Raw genomic sequence first — 22,383 nt, 5'->3', positions numbered from 1 at the left:
TTTTTAAAATTATATAAATAATATAAATTTTATCACAGTATATACGTTTGATGTAGACAAGCGTTTTATTTTAGTGGCAGAAAGAGCTTGAGGAGCGACTTAAAAGCTTCAGCCTTCAAGACATCTTTTTTCTAGTGCCTTTTGAGAACAAAATCGTGAAATTTATACAAAATTAGAATGAACAAAGATTTTGTACAGTGGAATACTAATTGAGTCGCAATCCACATTAACATCAAATGTAATATAAAGTAATACAAAATTAGAACTGTTTATCCTTTGTACATGAATTTTGGATTGTTGCGGTGGTGAGTGAGTTGAGAGGGTACGTAAAGAAGCTGGCGGGTGGCGGCTGCTCTCCAATATTGAAATCATATACATATATATATATATGTATGTAAGTATGATGAGATGAATACTTGAAAAATTCAAAGAAAAAAATTAAGGACCGGGCACAGGGCAGCGGGCAGCAGCCACAAGGCCCGGCCCCTCCAGCAGATGTATTATGCAAAGAGAAAAGCTGTCCGGACAAAGTCAAATCTCTTTTTTGCTTTTGATAATTAAACTCAAATCAGGTTATTACGTAAGTAGAGTCCAATAAGTATGATTAATGATTTTCTACTCATATTATGGGAGACCGACTGCCACTTGTTTCCGGGCTTTAACTTCATTCACATTGTCTTTTCCCTGGAAGTTACCAACAAAACTAAATACTTGAAGAAGTTGGAAACAAGAAGAAAATCAAACCACCATCCCACCAGTTTCTGAGAGTCGAACAAATTATGGTTAACTCATTTACCAAGTTTCAGTAGTGAGTGTAAGAAGGGATAAGTTTTCTTGTTGTTTTTATTGCAGAAATAGGTATTTGTTGTTGAATCTTTTTGTTCATCAAAAAAGACCCATGTCAAATGAAGATCCATGGCGTGCTCTCTGAATATTTCTAGATTGCCTGGAATTTATTCCAATTTAATGTTTTCAACATATCGTTTAGGTCGTGACAATAAATGTAGACGTAGAAAAAGAACCAAGTAATTCTGGTCGGACCAAACTCCAGGCTCCAACATTATTTTGGTTTATTTAAAGAAAACTGTCAAGAGATTGAATAATGCAAGAAGAGTTTAATATGGTTTTTGTCTTCCCTTGAAGTTCAACTCAATGGGCGTTGAGTATAAATATTATTATAATCCTCAACATGTCTTTGTTCCTTCCCTTTCTGTTTCTGATATTTTCTCTCTCTCTCTCTCTCTCTCTACCTTCTCTTTGACCCTTTAATTTATTCATTTCCATAGGAAATAGTGAAGTAATCATATCCCATTATGCAATTCCAGCTAGTGAAACCGAGATTGCATAAGAGCAGAGAATACAGCGTAGACAACGTTAATCTGAACATGAAATTCACGGCTTCTTTCTTTCGCTGTTTCCAACCCTCCTCGGCTACGCTGGCAGGCGATGCTATTGAGGAAGAAGAAGAAGAAAGTATGTTTTTTTCAGATATTCTTTTTTCCTTCTCTTTTTAACGATGAACGTCTTCGTTTTATTAGTTTAGAATGTAGGGCTAAGATATTGAGAATCTTGTTCATATGTTGCCAGGATATGATGATTCTATCAACATGAATTCTGGAACAGATGGTCGAGCTATTACAAATCCCAGTTTTCGTGTTTTCTCTTACGATGAACTGAAAGCCGCCACTCGGGGATTCAAGAACAAGATTGGAGAGGGTGGATTTGGTTCTGTTTATAAGGTAGTCTTTTACATTTGTTTATTGTGTTTATGAATGCTAAAAGTTCTCTCTCTCTCTCTCTCATGGTCTTGTCGGTAAACAATCCCATAGGGACGGCTTGTCGGAAACAATTTTATAGCAGTCAAGGTTCTATCAATTGAACTGGAAACCATGCGTGGGGAGAGGGACTTCATATCTGAGATAGTAGCATTGTCTGATATCAAGCATGAAAATCTGGTTACTCTTAAAGGGTGTTGTATAGATGGAGCTCAAAGGCTTCTGGTCTACGATTACATGGAAAACAACAGCATCAGCCATACCTTTCTCGGTAAGAAAGAATTACTATTTCTCAAGAATCATTTTACATGATGTTTGGAGGAAAATGAAATTTTTAATTGGATGGAAAAAACAAATGGTTTCTTGATCAACAGGGGCGGAGCAGAACAGGGTGAAATTTACATGGCCACTGAGAAAACATGTCTCGTTAGGCATTGCTAGGGGACTTTGTTACCTCCACGAAGAAATCAACCCTCACATTGTGCATCGGGATATTAAGGCCAGCAACATACTTCTTGATCAGAATTTCACACCAAAACTCGCGGACTTTGGCCTCGCTAAACTGTTCAGAGACAACACCTCTTACATTAGTACTCGTGTCGCTGGGACATTGTGAGTAGAAATTTATGATGCTTTTTAGTTGGGCTTTCTGATTTGGCTATGTCTTTCGTGTTTGAATTCTGTTGTTTAACATGTTTATTGTGTTGGCAATGCACACAGAGGCTATCTCTCTCCAGAATACGCCTATAGTGGTCATCTTACCCGAAAATCAGATGTCTATAGCTTTGGTGTACTTCTGCTGCAAATAGTCAGCGGGCAGCCTGTTGTTGGTTACAACCTGAAATATGGAGAACACTTCCTCGTAGAGAAGGTAGCAATTTTCATCTGTCAAAAGTTAAAACCTATGCTGTAATCTTTCTCACACTTACTGTTGCAGGCATGGGAGCTTTACAATACAAAGAACCTGCTGGAGCTGGTGGATTCTGCTTTAAAGGGGGAATTCCCACAGGAAGAAGCTGTTCGGTTCTTGAAAGTTGGGCTGCTTTGTGTGCAAGAAACCACCAGACTCCGGCCTGCAATGTCTGAAGCCATAAAGATGTTATCCAATGATATAGATATAGAAGATATTGATATATCCCGGCCTGGACTTGTTGCTGATCTGATGGAAGTTAAAATACGACAAAAGCATTCACCAAATTTTACGTCTTCCCCAGCATCCAGCACTACAGGTAGTTTCCAAGCACGATAACACATGGCAGGCTTAGGGCCAGGGTTTGCGGCGAAGAAACCGTAAGGATGCAGACAGATTTCCAGATGTCGATATAAGGCTTTCAACTATAAGTAGTGAAATTTGAAGCAAATGATCCGTTGTACAAACACAGATATTTTGTGAAGTAGAAGTATGTGTTGCAACAATTTTTTCAGACAGCCGGTTTATCATTGCTGGTAGGGGATGAGAACAAGGTTAGAAGAAGATAGGGAAGAAAAAGAATCAATATGTCTTCAGACTTCCACCAAAAGAGGTGGTCGATCATAAAACCTGCCATGTTGTCACAAGATCATTTCCCGTTTTTGGCCAAACCTTACCATCACAGCACCCTATCTCATAACTATCAATTTTAAGGAGACATCTAACAGATATAATGGGAATAGAACTTGGAAAGAAAACTAGAAAAGCTTTGACTAAAGAAAGGGAAATGAAACACATAGGAGTACTGCATACCTTCTGCCATGCCTTCTGCAAGGTCACCACCTACGGAGTACTCAAGGAATGACATGCAAGGAGCTAAGCATATAACTTGTTAATCAAAGATGAGATATGGCAAAAGTCTATCTGTATTCTTTATTCTTTATTTTTTTTTAAAAAAAAATAACAAATAAAAGTTCATATCTTCAACTTTAGGAAAGCTGAGATTTGACTTGGTAAGCAACAAAAATTTACAAGAAGCTCATAAGAAATGTACAGTTGTGGGGGCATACTCATGGAAAGATTCTATCTTATGCTTTGTTTTTTGAATGATAGAAATCACCGAAAAGCATAAAAGGAAGAATACAGAAATACAATCTGAAACTACAAGATCAATCCATCCTTCACCAATTGGTCCAGCAAAAGAGCCAAATCCGACATGGAAGCCCTCTCATTGGGATCTTCTCTCAAAGCAAGCTCAGCTATATCTGCAAGTTTAAGCAGAGGCTCAACATTTCTAGGTAGAGCCACATACCGGTCAATTATGGCAGGCGCCTTGCCCTGTCTAATTTGAGGTAACGCCCAGTCAACTATGTTTGGAGGGACACAGTCCCCGTCATACGACTTTCTTCCACTAAGAATCTCAAGAAGTACAACTCCAAATCCATAAACATCCATTCTCATGTCTGCCGTAAGATCCCTTTCATTTGGAGTGAGCAGCCCAAAATCTGCAATTCGAGCTCCCCAGTCAGCATCCAAAAGGATTTTTGAGCTCTTAACATCACGATGAACAATAGGAGGTACCACTTCCTTATGTAGGTACTCAAGTCCCTTTGCAGCCTGCATTGCAATTTTCAGCCTCAGGCTCCAGTTTAGAGTAGACAGACCACCATGGAGGTGATCGTGAAGTGTCCCATGTGGCATGAACTCATAAACCAAAAGTCTTTCTCCCATCTCTGCACAATAACCCAATAAGTTGACAATATTGCCGTGACGAAGATTGCAAAGGACCTCCAGCTCCATTTCAAAGTCCCGGCTATTGGTGTGGATTATTGTTGCGGCATTAGCCCTCTTTACTGCTACTTGCCTCCCATCTGGGAGGACAGCTTTGTAGACAAAACCGTAGCTTCCCCTGCCAAGCTCGTTGAACTCCTTGAACCCGTTAGTTGCATCCTTTAGTTCTGAGAGTCGGAAAACTTGAGCTACTCCGGGGCATGGGGCCACTGATGCTGGAGGATGGTGATCAGCATTTCGCTCAGCTTCCGGCTGAGGCTTGCGAATGCAGGACAGAAATTTTTTCTTCTGCCCTTCTTCTTTGTTGGTGACCATCACACGAGGTAAAAGACACCAGGCAACCAAAATTAGCAGGAGTCCTGCAGCAGCAGACCCAATTATAAGGAGTAGTTGACGCCATTGATCCCAGTGCTTCTGCCGCATCTCTCGTGAAGACTGGAGCCTGCAAACACCCCAACAAGAACTGTTCTGGCAGAGAGAGCAAGATGTGCAAACCCTATCTGCATCTGAAGTACATGAACTAGAAGGGAAAAAGCCCTCAGAACAATTTAACCCACAAGGCGAACAAATCTTTAGATCTTTCCTAACACACAAGCTTGTCAAATCTGGTTCGTTGAGGAGGCTTGCATTGAAAGCAAACATCCCTTCCCCACAACTACCAGCTGTGCATAGGCCTGGACTGCATAACTGCAATGGAGGATCGTAATTCGCAGACGATGTTACATTAGCAAACCAACAATCAAGCACCAAATCACTTTCCCTAATACCACAAGAAAGTAAGTCAGACGAAGCAATGGCAAGAAAACCTGATCCCTTCGGAATCAATGACAAGTTGAAGTTCCCCCAACACTCGATCCCATGACTGTCCTCCCTGATCCCACAAAAATGCTGTGCACCAGCTGCCAGCGATACAAATCTAGTACCAATTGGAGGATTATTATATGTATTGTTATCACCCCAACATTTGACCTCACCAGACATCTGTGAAACACCACAAATTGAGCCTACCCCTGAAGCTAAGGCCACAAAATTCTCTGATATGCCAGAGACTCCTATATAACCAGAATTTGGACCCCAACAAGCAATACCCCCATCTCTAATAACACCACAACTAAAGCCATCACCAGAAACAAGTTTTCTGAACACAAGTGCACTGGCATACTGATCATAAAACCGAGCACTCTGTTTCGAGCTTAAACTGTTATTGGACACCCTAACAATATCCCAACAATCAACGCTACCAGAATCGTTTTCTGAATAGTAAGATCCCCGAATCGCACAAACATGATCCTTACCAGCAGCAAGATGAGAATAAGCATTGGGCTGGAATACCGCAGGAACAAGATCAGAGCTTTTAGACAGTCCCATTGAATCCCAGCAAAATGCCTGGGAAGTATTCACCAAAATGCCGCAAAGAAAGCCCTCCCCACCAGAGAGCGCCGCCATCGGAGGCAAAACAGTGGAGTAATGCAAGGAACTCGAGGCCGTCGACGAGCTATTATTAGCGTCCCAACAAATCACAGCCTGCTTCCCGCTTGCATCAATGGCACAGAAGAGGCTGTAATCTCCAAACGACGCCGCAATGGGGCCCATGGAACCGAACCCAGATACGGAATCGGCGAAGATGAGGAGAAAAAAGAGTAGAAGACGGTAGAAGGGGGGATTGGGCGAAGGGCCGGAGAAGAATCGGGGAGGAACTTTCATGGCTTGGATCATAAACGGTAGAAGAGAGGATTGGTACAATGGACATGGAGCGAGAAAATTGGGAAGTGTGAAGAGGGACAGTGATGAGGTTGGACTTGTTGTGGAGCTGATGAGGCGAGAACGTGGGTGCTGCTGCGGCTGTTGTTTCCATATTTACAGTTTCGTTGGTGGAAAGCTTCAGACTTGTCTGTCTCTTTGCTGTAAAAAATCTTGCTAGATTTTACCATTTCTCCCTCCCCTGCCTGCTTTCTTCATCACTTCCATCTTCTCACTTCTCAATGCTTTACCTATCAAATATTGTTATTGGCAAAAGGACAAATTATAGTTGACATTCACTCCAAACATTTTGATAATTTTATGAAATTATAAATATACCTTTTAAGGTTGTAATTATACTTAAAAATGCATACTCTATTCTATTACCAAAATTGTACAAAAACACCCATTCAAAAAGAATAGTACTTTAGAGTTGATAATAATGAGTTAATTAATAAATCATGGTATGGTTACGAATAATAATTACTTGAATTGATAAACATGGTAATATATGTAGCAGCATACATCTCATGTATGTATATAAGCATTAATTGAGGAATTAGAGAAGTTGATTGGGGGGTGGGGTAGTTAGTTAAGGTACCAACTAGCAAATATAGAACAAATCAGACACATTATTAGGGGGTGGCAGCGGCTGCCTATAGACTATAGCTGTACCTTTCCTTACAAAAAATGTTAAACAAATCATGGTTGGTACTGCAACTGCAACTGGGACATAACAATTCTAATACCATTCCAATTGGACAGTACCCTACTTTTCATGATCAAAGTTATTGGGCAAGGACAGGGTTTCTTCCTCCTTCCCATGCACATGCTTCTCATCTTCTCTCGCCTAAACCCCTTTTCACATATTGTCCTCTTCCTCTATACCTTTTTTCTTTCTTCTTTTTAAATAATAAATTTTGAGCAATTTTAATTTCGATTATTATAAATAAGGTATGTTCGACAAGTTATAAATCACTTATACAGTTGGAATTCACTAGATTTTTCTGACAAAAAATGACTTATCCTCTTCGTATATTTGTTTGTTTCTTCTATTTTTCGGGTCTAATCTTGCATATTTTTCTACATTTCATGTTAAGCTAGCCATTTGTATTGTCTGATATACAGTTTTGAAATAAACCTTCTTTTCCTCAAAGAAACAAACAAAAAAAAAAAGGTTTGGGCACGTGAGAATGTGATGAAATGGATGGTAAAATTGGTCAAAGATTGCACACAACTGATCAGTCCAAAAGCTTAGACAAAACTGAATGTAATGCCCGATTTTGTAATAAACGTAGCATGTGGGAGATCTTATACATATATGATGAAGATGATGGCCCAGAAATAGGGATAGTACAGTTGACGTTGAGTGAGTAGCCACACACACACACACACACATTCCCAATGAAAAGGTTCAATGCACGGCCCTACCAATGCCATTATCATCATTATTACTTTCACAACTCAATCTACGTACATTCTTTTATTGTTTATTTTTTTATATATTTTTCTTTCAATTTTATTGATTATTTCGATCACGATAGTTAATTTAAGCATAAAAAATTTTAGTTAGGAACCATTCGACTATCCTTATGATGTAATGACATGAAAAATATGAATTGTTAATATTTTTTTAATTATTAGTTAAATGTATGGAACGATATGAGTTTCTTATAGCGTTCAAAATCATAATGTACGTGTACCAATTTTCACAATAATATAAATTACTGTTTAATTTATTAAAGAAAGGAGTACGTATTAAAATAAATTAATATTGTTTAATTCACAACTTTCTTCCAATTTTGGGTGCATGCATGCATGGGCCGTTGAATAACTGGGAGTATATATATATAATATGCAAGTGGTGCAATAAAGAGTTTGGTCCTTCATGTGGTTTGTCTGGAGACCAAAGACAGCTACATCTTTACCTTAGATTTTTTTCTGCATATGCACTACAAAGAACCTTCTCGCCAATCAGAATTTTCATATATACATATTGACAGATATATCCAACTCAACATCAAAAAGGATAAAATATCGTTAGAAAGGTAAAATATCCAATAGAATTTAAAATCAGTATTTTTTTTTTAGGTCGGATTGTACACTGTCCTAACCCAACTCGGGACCTAGAACCTAGGACCGTTCGGTGGCCTTACAAGCATAGACATCTGGTCTTATAAATGCCCGCAAACTATTTTGGATAGTGCTAGCTTATATATATATATATATATATTGATCTCTCAAACTCGTGAATTGACTTAAATGTCTTTACTAAGGACAACCCAATGAGATTAATAAGCTTTTTTCTTCTCAAGCCGCCAAAACACCCGATTCGGACTATTATATTTCATATATATATGTTATAAATATTTTCTTAAATTTTTAAACACATAATATATATATACATATATACGTATATTAATAAAAATAGAAACCACGTTATTGTATATTCAATAATGAAAAGTTTGGAGTGTGTATGCAATTCTGGATTTACTGCTACATTTATTGAATGTACGTTCTACTTTTTGGATGTTCAATAATGCAAATCATGCATGTTTATGAGTTGGCATTAATCAATATTATGAAAAGAATACATATATATATATATAAACAAATGAAATTAAATAATGTATAGGTTTCTGACATGTTTGTTGCATATATATATATGTGGTTGAATATTGATATATTTAATGAGATTGAAATTTGGTTGATTGAGGATGACGACTAAGATCCGTTTTCACTTAATAAAAATAATAATAAATGCATTAATTACATCAAAAAGTCAATCCTAAAGTAGTGCTTCAGTTATGAGTAAATAAAAATTACTTCTCTTATACTTTTTAGTGTGTGTGTGTGTGTGAGAGAGAGGGAGAGAGAGAGAGAGAGCAGAGTTATATACGTTGAGTAATTAGTAGTATTTAAATTAAGGTAATTGAGTTAAAGTGAAGGTTGATTAATATGATTTTATTATTTAAAAAGTGGATTAATTAATGTGAATTCAGATCTTATAACATCTTGAGACGTTATTTATTAATTAACGTGTGAACATACCTACCTACCCAAAATTAAAACTGCATCTTGATAGAATTAGCAGTGACTTTGAAAGCAATAAATATTTATAGAAAAAGAATTCAAATATGGCCAAAAAAGAAATACAGAATTTGATGATATACAGAGCTTGTTGTGCAGTCAATGCAGCGCCCCAGCTGGTTTTAACTTTAAGAGCAATCATGGGACAGTAGTGAGTGGCCGAAGAAGAAGGGAGGCTCCCTCCCGCTGCATATAATAATGGATTCCGCCATGTTGGAACTTGCTGCAGATTGCAACTCTGCTAGTCCCTTTGCAAGTTATAATATGATACCCTATCTAAGCTACTTCTTGTATTTGACACATGAAGAGGATCATGTTAAGAAGTTAGGGGGACGAGTATATAGACATGTGGAAAGAACTGAAGATTGAGATCATTGCCAAAATGCAGCTTTCAGTTACCTCCAAGCCGACCACTGGAACTAAAAAGATGTGGACAAATTAAAACTTCCAAAACAAAGGCACTGAATTAGATCACATCGACGAAACTAAGGATTCGGAAGATAGCAGAGCTTCTAAACTGTAACAAGTATCATGAAGGTAATAAATGGATGTATTCGTACAATTATGCTTCAATTCAACTTTCTCAGTCCCACTTTGATTACTTTTTAAAATCTTTCACAGTCCAGTCAGAACCAAATACCATGTCTACCTATAGATGAAACCACAGGGAGTAGAAAGATGTTGAGGAAAGATGAATGTCATTCATTTATCAAATGTTCTCAATTAAACGAGCTTGCTACCATGCCAAGAACCTCACATGGATTTGAACACTGTTATTATTAGCTCATCGTACAGAAAATTGAGAAATTGAGGCGTGTAAAAACTAGCAAAGCCAAACTAAATTCAGCAAGTCCCTGTATTTCACTCATGATGCAGGTTTCCGGCATGTAATGATGGCAAACTTGATTACACCCTTCTTATATCCTTCGATCATCAGTGGCATGACCAGCGCTCCCCTTATTGTTTTCCATCCTGATTAAAAATATGCAAATCAGGGATGTGTATAGAAATGGTGGAGGGAATGCCAAATATCTGTTTACAGTAGAATATGGAGATCTGGATTACCAGTTCTAAACAATGAGGTGATGCCCTTCCATGATAACGCTGATTTTATCACTGCCGGCCAAAATGGAGCAACATACTGAGACCAGTCTGCAGCCTTAATATCCTGGCATAACATTTTCATAACCAAAATGTAAGTCATGCCGATAAATGAACTCTCTCGATTATCTTTTTTATTTTCGATTACTTTATGAATTCAGATTATCAATTTATATTTTTGGCCCTGCCTCAAATGATTTGTGTCCAGGTTTTTGGAAAGCACAAACTACCTCATAAAAGAGTTGATCAATCTAAATGATCGAACAAGAATGACAGTCGCACAAGAAGAGGTCGATAATTATTACCTCAAGAGAGAGGGACTGGAGTAATTTGACATAGTCAGCAGTAGAACACCATGCAGGAAGATAATAAGCATCACATATTTTCTTTAGGAGTTGTTTCTCCTCTGGGCGCAGGGATTCTTCAGAAGGAGAGAGATCCCTATGACACCATGTAACTATAATTATTCTCCCACCAGGAGCAGCCACTCGAGCCAGCTCATTGACAAACTACACATGAATTTGGAAGGTGATGAGAGAAATCACATTTCCTATCGTACTTATGTTCAAAATGGTGGAGGACGACAATCAAATGAATTCAGAGACTAAAGGTGAGGCCAAGAAAGAAACCTTTGTCTTGTCTGGCATGTGTTCTCCACTCTCCATGGACCAAACCAAATCAAATTCTCCATCTGGAAATGGTTGATTCAATGCATCGGCAACTTGAAAGGAAACCTGCTATGTCAAATTTCATTCTCGTTAATTGGTGTTCCTTTACTAAAGTAAGATACTTTGGATGTATGGGTTGAAAATCTGAGTCATTATATTAGTCTACGAAGTTCAAATAAACAGAGTGCTAATAAGCAATTCAAGAAACAACTGTAGGTGTGGTCAGATTTAACCTCTAAACTTATAAAAATTACTATTTTTATGACAAACGCAGATGTTACAATTACTCAGGCCGAAGGAACAATGTTAATCCCTCAAATAGAATAGGCATGACAATAAGTTTGATTATAGACGAGGCAAATACATTGGCTCAAGTATTGCAAGCCCTGCTTCACGTACCTTGCCATCCAATCCTTGAGCAGCAGCAAGTTCTTGAGCTCTCTGTGCTTGAACAGGGCTGAGTGTGATGCCATTGCATTTGGCCCCATATTTTCTTGCCAGGTACCTTGAACTGCCTCCTATACCACATCCAACATCAACAATATTTCTAGGTTTCTGCACTGAATCATCTGCAAAGTTAGTCATCCAAAGGATCAGTATCCTCGAGTGATTTAAGGCTATCTATGTTAAGACATAAATACAGTTTTCAGAACAACTAGAGGTGCATGCCCCTTTGCAAATAGGATAGAATGAAAAGTGAACTTCGCACGGACATGCAAAATCTTAACCTGGGCTGAGATAGGATAGAATGAAAACAGAAGTGAACCTCGCAAAATTTACCAGCCAAATAATATTGATCAGAGAAACTTCTTGTTGCTGAATCCCCAAAGAAGTATAATGTAATACTAACAAAACAGAAACTAGCAACCAAAAATTATGTTTTCAGTGCCTGCTGTCAAGATTATTGTGGGCAAGAAACAGACCAATCATATATTTACTATTACTAGGTTTCCACTGCACATCCTTCACTACCCTCAACCCTAAACGTAGAGATTAAATCTGAGACAGACCAGAGAGAGAAGCGAAACGGAGGGACTCCTCAATCATGCGGATCTGGGCAGCGCGGTGATCGGAGAGGGAGACGTCGGAGCCCGGCTCGTAAAACCCATGGTGCATGTGGTCCCCCCATATGTCCTCCCATACTCCCGATGACTCGTCGTAGAATTCCGCTATCCCTTTCTGCAAAGTGTCAGTTGCCGCCACGTTCATGGTCATCATCCTCGGACGTCCGCCGCCTCTACTGCCACTCACTCTCAACGGGGTAAAAAGAGGAATGCTCCTATTGCGGCCAATGAGGGGCTGTGGTTTTGAAGCAATGATGGGATTGGTTCTGGGAAAAGAAAGCAGGCCCCCACTACAGGCATGGAGCCTGCTATATTCGCACGTGGTGGTGCAGACTGCAACCCCACCACCCCTCATCACTAGATTCACTACGCCTGCCAACGTTTAGCTATACCAAACAATAATAAGGACACTATGCATTAACAATTAGGCCAGCGCTGTTCTTGATCTTCTACTTCACTTCCTCATGTGGTTGAATTGTATGAGAATACTCCAGGTCCAGGATGATTGGAACGGAGACAGACAAGTGTTTTATTTTCGTTCGCATTTGCAACTTTAATTTGATTGGGGGCTTTAGCAGTATTTTCACAGACATATCATTTCTTTTAATTTTTTTTTTACAAACACACTGCACTACACACTCACACGCTCATCCAAATTTAAATTAAAAATCTTTCGTACAAAATTTTAAATTCAAACCACTCCTACGTCTCCTAAGAAGGCTCCTACCATATCATTAACAAGATAATTTAAATTATTCGCTCTAATTATTTGTTCAAGTGTTCACTTACTGTGAAAAATACCAAATAGCACGTTGGTTACACAATAATAATTTAAAAATAAAAAATTGATTTGAGTTGAGTTGTACAAGTAAAAAGTGATAAATTTTAGGAAAAAAAAAGGTAAGTATACTATTGATTTAGGAAATGATTCAAATTAAAGGTCATTCCAAAATACTAATTTAATTGTGACACTACTACTATTAGCAAGTATGAGGGCTAACATGTAAATTTCATCCAAGATTAAGGGTAGAGATATAAATGTATAGTGAAAAGTAACACCTTTGCTTTTTCACCTTTTGGCTGATTTAGATAGTTGGAGGGCGTAAATTTGTATTTAAAGGAGAGAGGGAGAGGGGGACTTTATGTATTCTTTTTTAATTTTGGCCCTCACTCTTGTCATGAATGGCCTCCGCCTCCTCCTTGCTTGGACGCATTTGTGGCGCCAAGGATTCTAGATAAAATATCAGCAGTTGATAAGATTTGCGGTTTACATTATTGTCTTGGTCCAATGGTTACCGAATAAGTTAAAACTCAAGTAGCCAATTCGGCAGCTGTCCCATCCCATACATTGAATTCAATTCAAACTAAAGTTTTCCTTCACATTTGATTGGTTGTCTACGCAACCTTACACGATCTTTGGCACTTAATGATCGACACAATCAACCTCTAATAAATACATTTTTCTTCCCATTCAAAATTTCTAGAGTTTATCAACTCTTATGAACATTATAGAAACCCATATATAGTAATATCTGTTTTTAGCTTGACATGATTGTCTGCATTTGATGTTGATTAAAAGCTACTGTGTTTGAGATAGCTGATGCATCTCGACCTTAATGAATTTGCAACATAAGTCACCATAACCTCCGGTGTACTCAAAGTCCAAAAGCCACTCTCTGCACATAATCCGGGCGTCTTTTGCTAGGCATCCGAAGCAGCCCTGTAATCTGTAGCTCCGTCACTGCCCTGCAAAATGCTGCTCTGTGCAGTATTTGGTTAAGGATTTCGAAAATCAACAATGCAGTCAACATTCATATGCAGAAAAATGTAGATAGCCATCCATGTTAATAAAGAAATCAGACAAATATGTGCTAGAGAACAGTTGGAATAATACTAGGAAAACGAACAGTAGAGGATACTGGATTTTTGCATCGTTTCTGTTCTGAGGTTCATTAGAATTTTTTCGTTTCTTAGGTGATGGTGAAGCCCGTGCCCTCCTCTTGGCTTGTAAAGGTGGAAGAGAAACGATTGACTTGAAAGAGTGAAACCATTCATGGAGATTGATCAGATCGCCATGCTCTTGAGCAAGAGAGTACCTAAGCAACCAAATGAAGTTCACCCCAGGAGTCATACAATTCCGGATTTGATTCTATTATCTAGAATTATGATACAAAAGAGCAGCATAAGTTCAACTAAATAAACTTGGTAGAATTAGTTCAATCTCATCTATTAGCCAGTTTGCATGTCTTTATTATCAAAGATCAAATGCTATACTCCAATAAGAAAAATAGAAATCAAAATGGTGCAATGGCCAGTTCTTGGCTGTGGGAAGAAATGCACTACTTACATTATTGAGGTATCATGCATTGATGGAATTGGCACACCACTATTTTTGCTGCAGCAAGAACACCTTACGAATTTGTGAGACTCTAAAAGGTCAGCCTGGATTCTTCTTCTAGGGTCTCCTATCAAAGCCTAACATGACGAAAAAAGAACAAGAAGCATTACAGTATTAGCATCTACATATATGGACTATGAACATTCAATAACTTTTTAAGTTGCTTCAACATCTTAAAATATGCATTTATTTGACTAAACTGTTATCTAGAATTCTATCATTGAAGTAATTTCATTTGACATGGCTATTCGTAAAAATCTAATCTATGTATATGTCCGACATCTTTCCTTTTTCCTGATAAAATACATCTCCACTGTCTCATGCATGTTTCAAACTATTGGACTTGTACAGTTGACCATTCTTTTAAATAACATTTGTAAAGAAAAAGGAGAAACCAATTCAGAAATTCTAGTGTGCACTCTAATTAATTGTAGTTCAAATAGAGGTGAACTCACCCAGTTATCTATTTGGAGTTAAGCAAACCTATTCCCATATTTCATACACAATTATTAGATCTTTAAACACTGTTATAATCGGAGCATTGACTCTCACAAATCCAAGAAAAGAACTTGTACTCATCAACTAGAATCTTTCCAAAGCCCCAAAAATTATAGGATCAAGGTCCAGAATACATAACTGTTTGGAGTTTGTCAACATTATTGAAGAAGATTATTTCATTATAAGGTATACTTTCAATGGGCTGGATATACTGCCTGATTCATGAGCAAAACAAAACAAGTCAGCAAGTAAATAAGTAAAACCACAAAGTATTAATATAAATATCAGCAAATTCAAGCAAACAGAAACTATGATACAGCATTCGTAAGCATTTATCACTTAGAATATGAAAAGCGTGTAGCAATTCATAGCGCAGCAACCATAAATAAATATTAGGTATTCGATCTGATCCTTCAGTTACATCATAGATTATGTTAATTGGTTTAGTTTTCAACCCTATCTTTTGTCTTTAATATGGACATTGCATTAAATATAAGCTTTATACTTTGTGTCCACAAGTTGTTGCATGATTCTAATGTTTGAGACCACACAATTTATATTCAAGCATTCTCTTATGCCACTGAAATTTACCTATCCAATTATATGAGGTCTGAATTTTAGTTTTATTTTTTTGGCACTTTTCGGGACTACTTTTTCGTTACAGTATAGTAGTGCATGCACAATTCAATGGTGGTGGTATAGTTCAGGAAAAGCCCAAGGGCAACATGATTTCTTGTTTTACAATTAAGTTTTTAAAATTGATGATGTAAAAAATTGAACTTAGTGAGGCTGAAAACTTAGAGACATTTGTGAAACAATTTAGGATGCACAGTGGAACTCTTACCTGACCATACATTGTAGAAATGTGGCAACTTTCTCATTGGCTGTGGTTTTAGCTGTTTTCTCATTTATAAGATTCCTGGCTGTTGGCTTCCTGTGACATCAACAATGACGAAATAGGTTCATCAGTTCTACCAAACAATGAAATGGAAGATACACTTGGATCAAAGAAGTGCGCATGTAAGTTATAAGCTAGAGTTCAAACATTATTGTTGCCAACAAAATGAAGAGTTTAGATAGCCTAAATCCAGCATTATGCTGTGAGACAATGACCAATAAATTTCAACCAACTAAGTGAACCACTGCCAAAGCATCAGATCACAACTCTAAGATAACTGGTGTCAGGTTGAGAGAGAAACTATGAAGTAACTGAACATCTCCTGGATATGCATGTAAACCAAGGTTGCTCCATACAAGCCGATGGTGCATTGATGTGGCATATGATATGAAATGTGACCACCCTATGTGAGAAGCGAGATTATGACCACAACGAAGTAAATAGTGGACTTACAGACTAGCCTACTTTACCATAACTTGTCAATTTATCTAATAACAGTTGGTCAAAATGGACCAGACTGCATAGAGGAGCCAATGTTTAGCTGAATGTATCATTCAATGATAGGTAAGGAAGTAAAGGGAATACTTAGATGCCTCTTTCAGATCCCGTTTTGGACGATTCTCCTCAGATTTCATCAGTGCCTGTAGCTCCTTTACTTTTTCATGAATCTGGACATATTAATGTTTAAGTAGGCAAATTAGATACAAATTCAATGAACAAACTAGCGCAATGAATAACCATCAGTTTTGATACTGCAAAAATATCAACCATCATAATAAAAAAAGTTAAACATCATTGACAGCAAGAAAGAGCAAACCAAATTTGATAAGATCTGCATTGCCAGATACAATAAATAAGAATATGCTGTAAAGCAAGATCAAAATATGCTTGGTTCCAAATAATTATAAAGCCACCAAGCAAGTTCGTAAGTGCTAACCATTTTGAAACCTCAAGGCTATACATGTTTACTAGTTAGTCACTCACCAGCCAAATCACCAACGTCATCTTTCTTCAATTCTGCTAAATCTATTCATGGTTGAAAGCATAAACTGCACAGGCACATATACTTACTAATTACTATTGTTCACAGTGCTCTAAGACCATGTCTTCACTGGATATGAAATGTGTTTAATTACTCAAAAAAAAGGCCCATGTCACTGGAATCATCCATTGGTACTTGCATATAATATATATATATATATAATATTCTTAATTTCAGAATTTGCAATCTTCTTATCTAAGTGCATCAATGGGCACCATGCTTCATGCCATGGAATTTTTTCTTTTCTCTAGTGTGTCTTTGGTAAATAAGATAAGACTTAACATACTCTAAACCCACTACATCCCAAATTGAGGAGTTTTTTCTGAAACTTTCATCATTTGAGAAGCAGATGACGAGTGTATTTTAAAAAAAAAGGTTAATCAATCAACAAAATGAGTTTGAAAAGACTGGTGTCATTTTTCAGCAGATGCAAGCAGTTTTGAGTTCACTTCAGATTGAGTAACTTTCACAGTCTGCCCAACAAACTTTACACTTCTAAAATTTCCAGTGGTTTCCACCTGCAATATTTATGTGCCAAATTGTTGATATTTACAGGAGAATTCTACAAGCATTTAAGTTTAGGTCTTTAAATGCCTCCCATTAGCTCTCATGTCATCTATATGCACTGCAAAGTTCGTTAAGACAGTATAAGGCTTTATCAACTTAGTCAACCAAACATCTCTGGTTGAAGATAACTATAATGGACTTGGACCAAATTCTAATCATATACATCCCCTTCTATTACTGTACCATTTAATGAGTTCCACTTATCAATTTATGAAGAAGGTAATGACATTAGAGTTTACTAAGCATTATGTTTTTTAACAACAGTTACACTTAAGCTAAAATAGCATGGAGAAGCTCAAAGTTGTTAGTATTCCACCTTCCTCAAGTATGGGGAAATAAAAAGACACCACACCTCTTTTATGCCTCTGGTAAGCAATTCCCACCTGTTGAGCAACTTGCAGAGTTTCACAGCTGTCAGATCCCTGCATAAACATAATAATGAAGGCTCTGGATTCATACTCTAATATTATATACAACAGATGACTTATATGAATAGGATTAAATAACCCTTCCGAGGTAGTCGAAAGTAAAAAAGTCTTTATGCAAATCTGTGTCGTGTAATCCATCTTCAATTTATATCCTATTGATACCTCTAATTGTTAGTGTTAGTGCCTCTGAACAAACCTAAGCTTTTAAAATCAACCTTGTCCTATAAATATGGAGGTGCAAGGAAAATTGAGTGGCCACAAGACATAAGTGCTGACCAAACAATCAAAGTATTACCTTACTATCTGGAATGCCCGAATAACATAACCTTCTTTCTGCAAGCAGCCATGGAAGTGATTATTATGTGATGAGACGATTTTATCTTTTGCCAATTGTGTATGATCAGAAGCACCAGAGTAGCGTTGGTCATGTTCGAGAAGCTCACAATATAAATCTAACAGGGAAATTTTCTGATACTTCCCAGCTTCATACAAGCACTGCAATAAAGTTACTTTATCAAATACAGGAAATCCTCTCTTCAGTTGCTAACTCCATATCAAGTGTGGTAGGCTAACTATTTAAGCCTGAGAGAACTATGAACTCCATGGATGATGTTCAGGAATAGAGTCAAGACTAACTAGTAGTAATAAGGAATGTTAAACATGAGTCTTGAAAACAATCAGCGATATAAGGAGATCGGGAAACTTACAACATCAGAATAGATTTCCACCATTTACATATATTAACCCAAACAGCTTTTCACATTTGCTAACAGCACAAGATCTATGTAACAGGAAATCTTTGCATGAAGAAAACTGAAGATGAAAAAGTCAGACATAGACTGGTAAGTTTCTTTCTCAGGCTCCACAAACAAACACAAAACTGTCGAAGTAATGCAACGGTACATTAACATTTAAGTGAATTACCCAGGATCTTACCATAACAGTAGAGCTCCATAGGGTGCGAAGTCTTTTTAGTTCGGACAAACCACTGGCCCAGTCAACAAGCCTAGCACTAGGCTGACAAAATCTTGTAGAATATTGGCAAATCAATATCAGAAATCCATGTAACTCAAAGTTAACACGGCTACTACTATTAGGAAAATTCATTCTTCAAGACCTTTGTAAAGATGGAAGATTAAGAGCCCGCTTGAGCACAATGTCTCTGAGTAAGATATTCTCACCATCAAAGCCCTGCAATAGTGAAAAGAAAGCATTTGTAGCTGGAGCAGACATTTTCCCATTTATAAAATTAAGAAAGACTGCAGGATTTAGCAAAAGAAAAGGAGAAATGCACATGCAGTAGGAGTTATTATAGTTAAAATTTCATGAGAATACAGTAGCTGAGTAGCAGTACACCACAAACTATATTCTAGTGCTAATTCCTAGTAACTCCCAGATCAAGTTTGGAAAATCGGATCCAAATAACAAAGACATATAATCATCACGTTTAGCACTATTTCCTCTCTAATCTCTCTAGATAAATAATGTCTTAGTAAATTTCAGATATCATGAAAAAATGTAGATTGTTGCAAATTCAAAAACTTAAAACAGAGACAAACTTCCAACACAAGAACCAAACAGCATAAAGAAGAACTTTCAAAGATAAAAAAAATAAGGGTTAGTCTTGCCTTGGAGCCTTCTTCATCAACTATTTTCGTAAGAGTAAAGCTTAAAGTTTCTCCATAAGTGTGTTGGACCATAGCAATCTGGATAACACTTGTTCAACAGAGTAGCATTCAGTAAGTAAAGTTACAAGGATGTGAGAGGCTCTCTACCTCACAAACAAAGAACAAATATGAAGAAAATATGCTACTGCTGGCATACTAACCTTTAGAGCTCGGATAAATAATGTCAGTGTACCATCATGTCTTAAGAAGCAATTTCTCAGGAAAGTTGACACCTGTTTCCCAATACTGAAGCTTTCACTTCTCAGAAGAACAGACTCAATGACAGCATCCATCCTTTCAGCTGGGGTCCCCAAAGCAAATTCACGAACTGATAGATATGAACATACATTTGAGCATAGAATGTTCCTTAGAGCATCAACATCAGTTGCCACTCCCAGTATTAAAACTAGTGGAATTTTTACTACCCATTCCCTGAAAGTAGAAACGTTGTCAGAATCCACAGTGCAGAGGATCTTGAAATAAATGAAATCACAATTTACTAAAGCATACCAAGTAATCCATGCAATAATATATCATCTAACACATGGTACACTTAGCAAAGAGGTTAGTTGCCTGTCCAAATATGAGAATGGTCTAATTCAGTACATATAACCAATCAACTGCAGTTTTTATTACTTAAAAGCTACAAATTTGGAGTGAGCACTACACACATCTGCAACTAATAACATACTGATTTCAAAATCAACACACTTTTGTAGCACCAATCAATATCAACTCACGCTCCTTTCTGTCCTCAGAAAGCAACCCTCCCCCAAGTTTCCCGAAGACATCAAGTACTGCAGAGTTGCCATATGATCACTCTCAGAAACAATGAATTGTCAAGTGAATTAAATTAAAATATGTTTCTGCATAACAGAGACCACCATCCACACAGGATTAACAACATTTATAAGAACATTGGCAATTTCAAAAGATATGGAAATATTGAAGATGGCAACCAAGAATTCCAGACAAAATTATAGGAGTTATCTCCAACATTTCTTTAGGTTCTAGAGGAGTGCGGCATATTAGAAGGAAACTAAGCCTGTGCAGGTTTCCTTGAAGAACTCTGATACATTTTAAAAACTTCTCTTTTTAGAAACAAAAAAAGCTACTAGCAGAAAACATTCAACTTAAAATTCAGTAGCCACATAACTTCTTCAGTCGATCATATACCAAGGTGGTAGGCGAACAGACATTTGTGCTGAAAGGAATGGAAAAGGTAGCTCGAATTGTATACTGCTTGCTGGATGCCCAAACTTTCTATACTGTCATTTGCAGCACAAGCATACCACAACACGTACATACTTAGAGTACAAAGCATATTTTAGAGTTCCTTTTTCTTTCTTTTTTAAGTTTTTGTTTTTCCTTAGCTTGAACAATCTACTCATGTTTGTTTCCAGAAGCGGTTTGGACATATGCAGTCTGAGTAAATCCCACATACTACTAAATTCAAGTCAAGACTGAAAAGGATGTTATTTCAGAAGAAAGTAGCTGCTATACCTCAACATAATAATGAAATCAGCCAAGACAGAAGCACAGCATCTTTCCACATCATCAATTATCACAACCAGTGGACTCTCATAGTTCTCTTGTTCAGTGTACCACGATGCTAAAATGGACATGTCAGGCGCCTATTAAGAATCAACAGCAATGGCAAGAACAATTGTTAGCTGTAGAAGCCATTTCATATTACAGGAAAAGTTATATTTCCCCTGCAGTAAAACTTATGGAGGCATAGATACATGCTTACATCAATGCCGACCATCAGAAACTGTCTCAATAAAGTTTTAAGACAACCACCAACTCCACTCTTGGCGGAGAAGTCCAAGGATGTAAGATTAGCTACATAACATCCATTGGACCTCAAATGTACACCAAGGTCCGCAAATGTTAGTGTGTCATCAACGAATTCCATATTTTCTGCAAATTTTCAGAAAAAGTTATCACCTCCCAGAAACCAGAGTACTAGTAACCATATCAGGACAAAAGTTTCTTGCAATCAATAAAGTATTGCCTGGGATATGCAGTGCAGCTGATCTAGAGAGTATAAGACATTCTCGATTGGATTCAACATGCATTGCCTGGGAAGAATTTTCAACATCTTTCAGTGAGAAAGAACTTACTCGTGAAAAGCAATCCGGTGAAGATTTGTCTGGATGCACCAGCGGCAGCAATTGATGCACTATTTAAAATCGGGTATGGGCTTGTGGCACTAAAGCAATCAAGCTTTCTGCAGGCACGAATTGCATTGAAGGACACATGAACCCACTTATCAATTTCATCGAACACATTGGCGTTAAGATTTTTTAGAACGTCCTGAAATTTATAGTGCAAGCTTTTAGCATAATAATGCGAGATCAGTAATGAAAGCGCATTAGTTTATCGACTACGTTAGAAGAGCACGCAGCATTTACCTTGATAATTGACTCAGTCTTGGACCAAAGAGAGTTGAAGGTTTCCAATCGCAAGCTATCATCATTTTGTTCTGTAGAACTATCGCAAGTTTTGGGAGACAGATCGATCCTTCGTCTGGCTTTTGCGGCAGATTTTCGGGGCGGAGAAGCTTTGTGAAGAACGAAGAAAGGCTGCAGCAGAAGAAGGAAAAATTATTACAATTCGTTTTACGAATTACTTACTCTGATTATACACTCACAAAATGTACCTGCAGGTCGTTCTCTGCTGTGGGAATAGGCAGCGAAGACGGTGCATCAGGAGCCGCATCCATTTCGATTTTCTGCTCTCT

At 37.5% G+C, this 22,383-nt stretch overlaps 4 protein-coding genes across 4 annotated transcripts; 1 reads left to right on the top strand and 3 right to left on the bottom strand.

Annotated features, from left to right (window-relative positions):
• LOC105174314 (putative serine/threonine-protein kinase) lies at window positions 1,196–3,337 on the top strand. Its single transcript, XM_011096370.2, has 6 exons — window positions 1,196–1,473; window positions 1,588–1,739; window positions 1,830–2,046; window positions 2,150–2,387; window positions 2,496–2,646; window positions 2,713–3,337. The coding sequence occupies exons 1-6, from the start codon at window positions 1,314–1,316 to the stop codon at window positions 3,022–3,024; spliced, it is 1,230 nt and encodes a 409-aa protein (XP_011094672.1). The 5' UTR covers window positions 1,196–1,313; the 3' UTR covers window positions 3,025–3,337.
• Window positions 3,596–6,493, bottom strand: LOC105174313 (serine/threonine-protein kinase-like protein CCR1). The gene has a single exon (XM_011096369.2). It carries the CDS (start codon window positions 6,190–6,192, stop codon window positions 3,847–3,849), a length of 2,346 nt encoding a protein of 781 aa, XP_011094671.1. The 5' UTR covers window positions 6,193–6,493; the 3' UTR covers window positions 3,596–3,846.
• Window positions 9,988–12,679, bottom strand: LOC105174312 (probable tocopherol O-methyltransferase, chloroplastic). The gene is made up of 6 exons (XM_011096368.2): window positions 12,086–12,679; window positions 11,475–11,644; window positions 11,037–11,141; window positions 10,713–10,916; window positions 10,372–10,474; window positions 9,988–10,278 (listed from the first exon to the last, which is right to left on the bottom strand). The coding sequence occupies exons 1-6, from the start codon at window positions 12,492–12,494 to the stop codon at window positions 10,172–10,174; spliced, it is 1,098 nt and encodes a 365-aa protein (XP_011094670.1). The 5' UTR covers window positions 12,495–12,679; the 3' UTR covers window positions 9,988–10,171.
• Window positions 13,393–22,377, bottom strand: LOC105174311 (origin of replication complex subunit 3). The gene is made up of 17 exons (XM_011096367.2): window positions 22,303–22,377; window positions 22,055–22,225; window positions 21,764–21,956; window positions 21,391–21,560; window positions 21,141–21,271; window positions 19,799–20,069; window positions 19,599–19,676; window positions 19,088–19,161; window positions 18,907–18,997; window positions 18,266–18,465; window positions 17,895–17,964; window positions 16,519–16,601; window positions 15,880–15,969; window positions 15,175–15,250; window positions 14,487–14,614; window positions 14,059–14,235; window positions 13,393–13,900 (listed from the first exon to the last, which is right to left on the bottom strand). The coding sequence occupies exons 1-17, from the start codon at window positions 22,363–22,365 to the stop codon at window positions 13,795–13,797; spliced, it is 2,172 nt and encodes a 723-aa protein (XP_011094669.1). The 5' UTR covers window positions 22,366–22,377; the 3' UTR covers window positions 13,393–13,794.

This window comes from Sesamum indicum, linkage group LG11 (assembly GCF_000512975.1).
Source record: "Sesamum indicum cultivar Zhongzhi No. 13 linkage group LG11, S_indicum_v1.0, whole genome shotgun sequence".
NCBI lineage: Eukaryota > Viridiplantae > Streptophyta > Magnoliopsida > Lamiales > Pedaliaceae > Sesamum > Sesamum indicum.
The sequence above is the reverse complement of the archived record's forward strand: the minus strand, read 5'-3'. Positions and strand labels throughout refer to the sequence as shown.